The 9484-nt window shown below is 47.1% G+C and overlaps 1 protein-coding gene across 2 annotated transcripts in view; it reads right to left on the reverse strand.

The window, feature by feature from the left end:
• Positions 1-8726: 8726 nt before the first annotated feature.
• Positions 8727-9484, reverse strand: part of C9H6orf203 (chromosome 9 C6orf203 homolog) — a 16332-nt gene continuing 15574 nt past the window's right edge. Inside the window, exon 4 of one of the 2 annotated variants that reach the window (XM_021205561.2) lies at positions 8727-8976. In XM_021205561.2, the coding sequence (XP_021061220.1) occupies positions 8797-8976 (180 nt within the window). In that variant the 3' untranslated portion in view covers positions 8727-8796. The remainder of the gene's footprint in view (positions 8977-9484) is intronic. The other variant, XM_029542692.1, reaches the window with a different exon arrangement.

A 9484-nucleotide genomic window follows, 5' to 3' on the forward strand; every position in this document is an offset into this window, starting at 1 on the left:
GCCTGCGCCACCAGGCCCGGCTTATTTATTTATTATATGTAAGTACACTGTAGCTGTCTTCAGACACTCCAGAAGAGGGCATCAGATCTTGTTATAGATGGTTGTAAGCCACCATGTAGTTGCTGGGATTTGAACTCAGGACCTTCGGAAGAGCAGTCAGTGCTCTTAACCACTGAGCCATCTCTCCAGCCCAAAACTGGTCTCTTTAACGCTTCATTTCTTTAGGCCACTTAGAGTGTGTCTGAATTTGTCTGTCTGCCTGGATGTGGGCTACAGCTTGCAAAGTTTTGGTCACAGGCGAGTGGCAGAACTCACCAAATCCTTCAGTGCTACTTGTATACACCACAAGCTGAGGCAATCTTCCATCTCCTGTCTGGCCAGGTGCCAGCCCTTCCTGTACCAGCAGGACATCACTTCTCTCCGACCCCAGGTTTTCCACCCTGTGTCACATGGGATGTAGTTTCTCAAAGCTAACCTGGTAACAAAAAGACACATGTTTTTCCTCTGCTGGTTAAAAATCAACAACCTTTTCAAAATTAGTACAATCAAGCTGGAGAGATGGCTTTACTGTGGAAGCTGCTGGAGAGATGGCTCAGTGGTTAGGTGCACTGGCTGCTCTTCTAGAGGACCCAGGTTCAATCCCCAACTCAACACCATCTGTAATTCCAGTTCCAGGAGATCCAGCATCCTCTTCTGACCTACTTGACTACCACATACACATATGGTGGGGCATAAACATACATGCAGGCAAAACACCCATACACATTAAAATATAAGGCATGTCTGGGGGAAAAAAACAGTTGAATTAAGTGCATTCTCCTACCACATGCATTTTTCTGCTTTGTAACAGGTTGTCTTTGGGTTTCCATTGCTGTGAAATGACACCATGACCAAGAACATAAGGACAACATTGGGCTGGCTTACAGGTCCAGAGGTTCAGTCCATTATTAATCAAGGCAGGGGGATGGCAGCATTGAGGCAGGCCCAGTGCTGGAGGAGCTGAGAGTCCTACATCTTCATCCGAGGGAAGCCAGGAGCAGACTTTAGGTGACTAGGGGGAGGGTCTCGAAGCCCACGCCCACAGCCACACACTTCCTCCCCGAGGCCACACTGCCTAATAGTGCCACTCCCTGGGCCGAACATTCAAGCCACCTCACAGCCTTCGTTTACAGGGGTTGGCTTGGCAGGAAGGAAGAGGCAGGTTCCATATAAGTTAGCATCAGGATGGCGTGGGGGGGGGGTGTTTGGTTTTTGTATTTGTATTTTTGAGACAGATTGAGTGGCCTGGAATGCACTAGATCAGTCTGGCTTCAAATTCAGATCCTCCTGACCAGGTACTAGGATTAAGATGTGCGCCACTGGGGCTGTAGAGATGGCTCAGCAGTTAAGAGCACTGGCTGCTCTTCCAGAGGAGCCACCCAATACCCCAATACCCTCTTCTGACCTCTATGGACACACTGGATGGATGGGTAGATAGATTTTTTTTTTTTTAAAAGATGTGTACCACCACTTTGCTGGTTTTATTGGGACAAGGTCTTACAGCAGAGGGTAAGCTTAAACTGACTCTCCACCTCCAGGGGGCTAGGACTACAAGCTCAATTTAAATTTTTAATTGGCTTAATTTTCATTTCTAGATTTAGAAATTTTGTTCCAAAAAATAGGATAAGAGCAAGTCGGGTTTTATAGTCAGGGAAAGGCTGACGAGAGCAGAAACCAGGGGAGACTGCGCACCCTGAGCCAGGTTTGGTGGCTCTGTCCGCCAAGCATTTGGGAAGCCAAGGCCTCAGACGACAGGGGGATGGATGCAGGAAGAGGCCTTACTACCTCCAGAGAGGGTTCATCCACTCAGCAGATGTCTTTGGATGGCCAGAGCTCCTGGGCCTGCTCCATGGCTCTGACTAGTCCTGCCCCCATGAGTTACTAGTTAAGCAGCCCACTGCAACCTGGCGGGAATGGCCTGAGTTAGCACAGAACCTGACAGGTCTTGCCCGAAGCTGATTTGCAAGATGAGCGTGGGTGTGACCAGATTGGACCTTGGCTGCTCCCTGTGCAGAAGGCAGCCAAGCTGCTGCAGGTATTAATGAAACTGGGCCCTGACCTGAGGCACAGCTGCAGGACTACCGGTTTTCCTGACCCCCCTGATCCTCACAGGCAGCAGTGATGTCTGTAAGCACGCAGAGGACTGACAGGGAGTCAGTGTGTGCCATTTCTGCTGCAAGGCATAAGGATTTTCCATCCTTGGTTTTGACAAGCTGAAGTCTTAGTGCCAGCATTGCTAAGTTTGGGAAGAGACGATGCATAAGGCCTGTGGCCATCAGTGGTAAATACATTGCCCAAAGTTGGCATTTCAACCTTTGATTTCTCTGCTTCAGAATCAAGAACTAAGAGGTTTTCCCAGGGACAGGGTTTCTCTATGTAGCCCTGGCTGTCCTGGAACTCCCTCTGTAGACTAGGCTAGCCTCGAATACAGAGATCTGCCTGCCTTTGCCTCCTGAGTGCTGAGATTAATAGTGTGCGCCACCACTGTCCAGTGCCCCCCCCCAAATGTTGATATGTTATATATTGTTTAATAGTGACTTTGATTTCAGAAACAAGTATTGCCTCTCTCTAAGAACCTCTAAAGAACAAGTTCATTTTAGAAAACTCTTGTTTGCCCTGGCTTCAACCCTTCACTTGTCTGTCTTGGGGAGATAGTCTCAGTATTGGTGCTTGGAGGCTAAGGCCAGGGATCATGAGTTAGAAAGTTAAAAGGGGCAGAGGGCTGCTGGGAGCTAGAGATTATACTGGCAACAAATGAGAAAGCTGGCTAACGCCAGGGGGGTGGAGAAAGGTAATGGGTCTGTACTCCTTGAAGTAGTGCCTTCAGGAAGGCAGCCAACAGAGCCATTGTAATGGAGAAAGCAAGAGTGTTACCTGGGGGAAGTATGTGGCCTGGGATAGTGTGCCTCTGAAAGGAAGCTGGAGAAATGTGGTACGATGCACTCTGAGGCAACAGTGTGAGGCAATGGATTAGACGGCGCTCAAGACACAGCCAGGGAAAGAGCATGCGATGAGATATATACATAATAAAGCTATAAAATAACCTTAAAAGCAGTGAAATGCATTCCACAAAAATTCATACAGGCAAAACGATACCTTGCCAGAGGAGAAGAGGACAACTTGGAAATGTGTACCGAAGTTGGAGGGTGAGGGGAGAGGACCTCCGACCAAGAGGGGACAGTGGGCCAAGGTGCTTCGTAAAGAAAACCTCTCGTGGGCGTTGGTAAATGTTTAACAGCTGTTGCTCTGAGGGGGATAACGAACCCTGATCTGCAGTGTTCGCTGATTTCCTAAAGCCACTCTGATTGGAGCTATCGAGCAGTTCACAAGCTGCTCGCGTCCTGGGAACACAGTGTTCCAGTCGCTGCTCCCTGGAGACCATGCAGTTGGGAATTCTCCAACTGTAAAGCGGACCTTCACAGAGCCACGGTAAGGCGGGGTTCTTTTCCTTGCGCAGTACGCATTGTGAGCCCTTTAGGTAGGTTCATGAATGTCCACTGAACTGGAATGGTTTTTAGTTTCTTGAACGGTAAGTATCCAGGCATGATGATGCACACCTTTAATCCCAGTGGTGGGAGTCAGAGGCAAATGGGTCTCTGTGAGTTCAAGGCCAGCTTGGTCTACATACCAACCCCAGTCCCTTTAGAGCTTAGGTCTTAGGCAGGCGGATTTCTGAGTTCGAGGCCAGCCTGGTCTACAAAGTGAGTTCCAGGTCAGCCAGGGCTATACAGAGAAACCCTGTCTCGAAAAACAAAAAAAAAAAAAAAAAGAATTGTCATTATTAAACTGGGTGTGGTGGCGCACGCCTTTAATCCCAGCACTCGGGAGGCAGGAGGATTTCTGAGTTCGAGGCCAGCCTGGTCTACAGAGTGAGTTAGAATGAGTTCCAGGACAGCCAGGGCTACACAAAGAAACCCTGTCTTGAAAAACCAAAAAAAAAAAAAGGTCATTATTGGTTAAAAAGGGGGGTGGGGCTTAAACACAGCTCATCCTTTGATAACCGAAGTGCTGTCCTGGGTTGGTGGTTGTTTCTTTTGCCATGTCACCCCTGATGGCCCCAGACTCTCAATCCTCAGGCTTCTTAATCAAGTGCTGGGATTACAGCCAACATCTGCAGCCAAACAATATATTTAAAGTATTTTCCCTTTGTCGTCCTATACAGGAGTATAGACCAGAACCTCCCAACCTGGGCACTACTGACATGGTGCTCTTTTGTCAGTCCTTTGCTGTAGGGCTGGTCTGCTTGGGCATTATGGGATGTTTAGGATCATCTTCAGGCTCTCCTTTCTTGGGGTCCCTAGCATCCTGTCCATCATGACAACAAAAATGCCAGGTATTGCCAGATGCTCCCGGGAGGGTGGGCACACGCCCCTCCCTCTCCCCGGGTTGAGAACCGCTGTGTTGTAAGATGTCCAGAGATTGCCTTTGAACCAGTCATTATGTTGCTCGCATTTTGACTGGGGATGCTTTGCCAGGACCACATTAAAAGGCAGCTGTTGTTCAGCCTCAGTAATGAGTGCGTTGCAACAGTGCCATGAATCATCATGAGTGGCTCTTAAGTTTCTGCTAGTTTTCATAAATACGTTCCAATCCCTTGCACCGTCGGTAACTTGGGAGATCAATCTTTTTGCCACATGCCATGACCAGGCTGTTCCTCTGTGATCAGATGTCTTCATTGTTTGAATTTTTTAAAAAAAGTTATTATATTTTTAATTATGTGTCTTTGTGTGCACGGGGAGTTTGGGGACCCACAGGGACATTGGATCCCCTGAAGTTGGAGTTACAGGCGATTTTGAACCACCTGATAAGGCTGCCGATAACTGAATTCAGGTCCTTCTCTAGTGTACTATGAGTTCTTAACCGCTGAGCCATCTCTCTGGCCTTTAGGTTAATTTTCGTTTTGTTTCAAGACAGTCTCAGTAGCCGTCCTGGAACTCACTCTGTAGACCAGGCTGGCCTCGAACTCACAGAGATCCACCTGCCTCTGCCTGCTGAGTGCTGCGATTAAAGGTGTGCGCTACTAGGCCCAGCCCTCAGTTTGATTTTTAAAAACTGTAGCCAGGAATGGATCTGACCTGGCAAGCAGTTAAGTGAGGTACAAGTTACTAATGACCTTTCAAATGGCTGTCTGAGTACGAGCCATGGGGGTACACACCTGTGATCCCAACACTTAGGCAGCCGAGGCATAAAGCGCTATACTGTATACTGAAGGCCAGCCCCAGTTAGACACGGACTTAAGGCTTACAACCTGCTAAAGGCTTCTCCTGCTTTGACTGTCCTGATCCTCATTTGTCCAGTGAGAGATGCAGAGAGAGCTAAGGTAAAGTTATTGTCACAGCTCACCTGCCAACAGAGTGCGAGCGTTGTACCTCAGCATACCGTTGGATTCTGTGCCCTCAACATCCAAGGTTCTCAAGTGCAAAGAGAAGCTGAGAAAGAGGGAAGGGGAGAGAAAGATGGAGAAGATGAAGTATGGACATGTAACTAAATTGTAATTTCTCACTACCTCACATGGAAAGTAAACAGACTATATTTATTTATTTATTTATTTATTTATTTTTGTTTTTCGAGACAGGGTTTCTCTGTATAGCCCTGGCTGTCCTGGAACTTACTTTGTAGACCAGGCTGGCCTCGAACTCAGAAATCTGCCTGCTTCTGCCTCCCAAGTGCTGGGATTAAAGGTGTGCGTCATCCACTGCCCAGCTTAACAGACTATATTTTTACTGATGACTCAAAAAGCAAAATAACAAAGTGATTAATGTTGTACTTTACACGGTATTAATTATTTTAAGTTTTGAGTTTAATTATTTTAAGTTTAATTATTTTGAGTTTAAGTTTTTCAAATATTTTATTTAAAATAAAAACAGTTTGGTTTTGTTTTTTTTGAGACTAGGTCTTTTTTAGATAGCCCTGGCTGGTCTGGACCTGTGTAGACCAGGCTGGCCTTGACCTCAGAGAATCAGCCATCTCTGCCTCCCAAGGGCTAGGATTATATTTATGTAAAACTACACCCAGTTTTAACAATTTTTTTTTTTTTTTAGGTATTTTGAGACAGGGTTTCTCTGGGTAGCCCTGACTGTCCTGGAACTCACTCTGTAGACCAGGCTGGCCTCAAACTCAGAAACCCACCTGCCTCTGCCTCCCAAGTGCTGGGATTAAAGGCATGCGTCACCACGCCTGGCTTAACACTTTTTTTAAAAAAGATTTATTTACTTATTATATGTAAGTACACTGCAGCTGACTTCAGACACTCCAGAAGAGGGCGTCAGATCTTGTTAGGTTGTGAGCCACCATGTGGTTGCTGGGGTTTGAACTCCAGACCTTCGGAAGAGCAGTCGGGTGCTCTTACCCACTGAGCCATCTCACCAGCCCATAACTTTTTTAAAATTTTGATAATTGGGGGCTGGTGAGATGGCTCAGTGGGTAAGAGCACACTTTTTTAAAAATTTGATAATTGGTGTTGTACCATCGAATGTGTGTGGTGGCCAGAGGACAAATTTGGGGAGTTATCTCCTTCTACCACATGAGTCTCGGGTTGAATTCACGCAGGTCACCAGGCTCATGTCATTGGCTGGCAAACGTCTGTTCCCATTGAGGCATCTATCTGGCTCCTGAGAGAGAAAGGTTTCAAAGGAAGATAAATTTTCTTTGGCTCTCCAAACCAAAGTGGTGAAAAGCTCCAGACTCCTGAGCCCCAGCTTAACTGCTCATTCTAGAAGCTTCATTTCCAGACTCAGATCTCAGGAAGTTATGGAGGGCAAACAAGAGCCCACCCAGGACAAGCAGTCTCACAGGGGGACAGGGCCATGAGTCTCCTCTTGGAACCACTCCTTCCAGGTGCTAAGGCTTGGTTCCTGGGAGGTCACAGACAGAGCTGAGTGTATACACCACATATACCGTGTAGTGTGCACATGTGCTTGGCTCTACTCTGCTTCCTAGAGACTTAGTTCTTCGTGTAGCACTCTGAGGGTTAGAACACAAGTTGATCTGCCCTGATAAGGCCCTGTGTATTTCCTACTGCTGCCTCACACTAAATTGCTTATTCCCTTGAGCCAGGAGCTAAGCATTTTCAGTAAAAGGGTCAGAAACTAAACAGTGTATGCTTTGTGGGTCACAGAGATGGTCTTACCTATGTGTATATAGATATACGTGTGTGTACAAACACAATACAGATATATGAAAGAACATTAAGAAATTGCATTTTACATATATGGGTATTTTCTCTGCATGTGTTTGTGAACCACATACATGCCTGGTACCCACAAAGGCTGGAAGAGGACATCAAATCCCTTAGGTAGGATTGGAGTCACAGTGGTGACTCACCATGCAGGTGCTGGGAATTGAATCTGAGTCCTTCAAAAGAGCAGCCAGAACTCTGAACATAAAATGTTAAAGCCAATCTTAGCTTGAAGGCCACTGCCAGCCTCTGGCTCTCTTGATTTATCTAGCAGCCCTAAAAGAAAGCATTCCAAATGGATTCTAAGTAACACAGTTAGAATTAGGGGGACAGGCCAGGCAGTGGTGGCGCACACCTTTAATCCCAGCACTCGGGAGGCAGAGGCAGGCGGATTTCTGAGTTCGAGGCCAGCCTGGTCTACAAAGTGAGTTCCAGGATAGCCAAGGCTATACAGAGAAACCCTGTCTCGAAACCCCCGCCCCCCAAATAAAGAATTAGGGGGACAATTTTACTCCTTCCGGACTACAGAAGACAAACCAAAGAGAACCAACACTAGTGTTCACCGAGACAACTGGTAAAAGGTTCTCCCAGAGCTTATCTTGTTGTGACCTGAAGGACAATCATGATTCTGCTGGCTTTGGCCACAGAAACATAGCCCCTATACCAGGGAAATATTTAAAGGAACACTAAGGAGCCAGGTATGGTGTTACATGTCTATTCTATATTCCTCACCTTTGACAGTTACATGTAGGAGCAACCAAAGGCCAGCCTGAGCTATCAGACACTCCATCTCAAAAAATAAAACAGATGTGGTGGTACCTGTCTGCCTTTAACCCTGGTACTCAGGAGGCAGAGGTTTTGAGGCTAGGCAGGGTTACACAGTGAGACCCTGTGTTGGCTTGAAGAGTTATAGCCACCACAGATACTCCTGTGTTTGACTGCTTGGTCACAGGGAGTAGCACTTAGGTGTGGCCTTGTTGGAGGAAGTGTGTTACTGTGGGGGCAGACTTGAGATTTCATGTGCTCACAAAGTCTGTCTGCTGCCTTCAGATCAAGATGCAGAACTCTCAGCTTCTCCAGCACCATGTCTGCCTATGTGCCACCATGTTTCCTGCCATGACTATGAAAGACTAAACCTCTAAAATTGTAAGCCAGCCCCAATGAAATGTTTTCCTTTGTAAGAATTTTGGTGGTCATGGTGTCTCTTCGCAGCAATAAAACCCTAAGACACACCGTCTAACAAAAAACAAAGCAAAAATCAACAATAAACAAAACGCACAAAGAAACAAGGCCAATTTATTTTACAGTGACTCCTGAGGTAGTTAATGTGGGAAAGCTGTCACGTCCTTTCTGGCCTGGGCTCCTCCAGAGTCGGGCTCTGCACACAACAGGGGGGCTCTCCGAATGCCAGGTCTAAGGGAGCACAGGCCAGTGCCAGAGGGAAACCCACAGACCCCAGCTTCCAGAGTGCTCCAGTGACCCCACAAACGTCAGGAGAACTGTATTTTAGTAAAAACGTCCTCTTTTTATGCTCCCCCACCCCCTGACAATTAGGAGGCAGACTGTGGGAGAAGTGATGTTTATTTAGACAAAGTCTTTTTAGGCAGCTTTAAGTTCTTCCATCGGCGCAACACCACCCGGTGCTTGTCGTTCTCGGTCTTCTCTTCATATACTTTCTTCAGGAGAATACGCATCACCACCTCTGTTCCTGTGTCTTTGTTCTCTCCAGTGATGAGATCCAAAGTATCTCCCACCTTCACCTGAGGACACAGGGACACAACCTTTACTCCCTCCTGGGAAACGCAGGCCAATTCAAACAACCCAACTTTGCTTTAATGTGGTGACTGTCACATAGGGAGACAGCCCGACTCCTTTGAGGCTGTCACCCTAGTTCTGAACTGCATGGCAGGGAAGGCATACAGGAGGGAGCCTCAAGCGCAGGGGCCAGACAGCAGGCAGCCTGTGGAGGACCTAGGCTGGGAACTGAGGGAGCACTGGGACAAACCTGTCTGGGCAACACTGGGGAAACACTTAACAGTGGGGTGCAGCCTTAGCAAGAATGTGCAAAAGAAGCACTGGACGGGGCTGGAGAGATGGCTCAGCGGGTAAGAGCACTGACTGCTGTTCCAAAGGTCCTGAGTTCAAATCCCAGCAACCACATGGTGGCTCATAAACATCCGTAATGAGATCTGATGCCCTCTTCTGGTGTGTCTAAAGGCAGCTACAGTATACTTATGTATAACAATAAATATCCAAAAAAAAAAAAAA

This window comes from Mus pahari, chromosome 9 (genome assembly GCF_900095145.1).
Source record: "Mus pahari chromosome 9, PAHARI_EIJ_v1.1, whole genome shotgun sequence".
In the NCBI taxonomy this organism is placed as follows: Eukaryota; Metazoa; Chordata; class Mammalia; order Rodentia; family Muridae; genus Mus; species Mus pahari.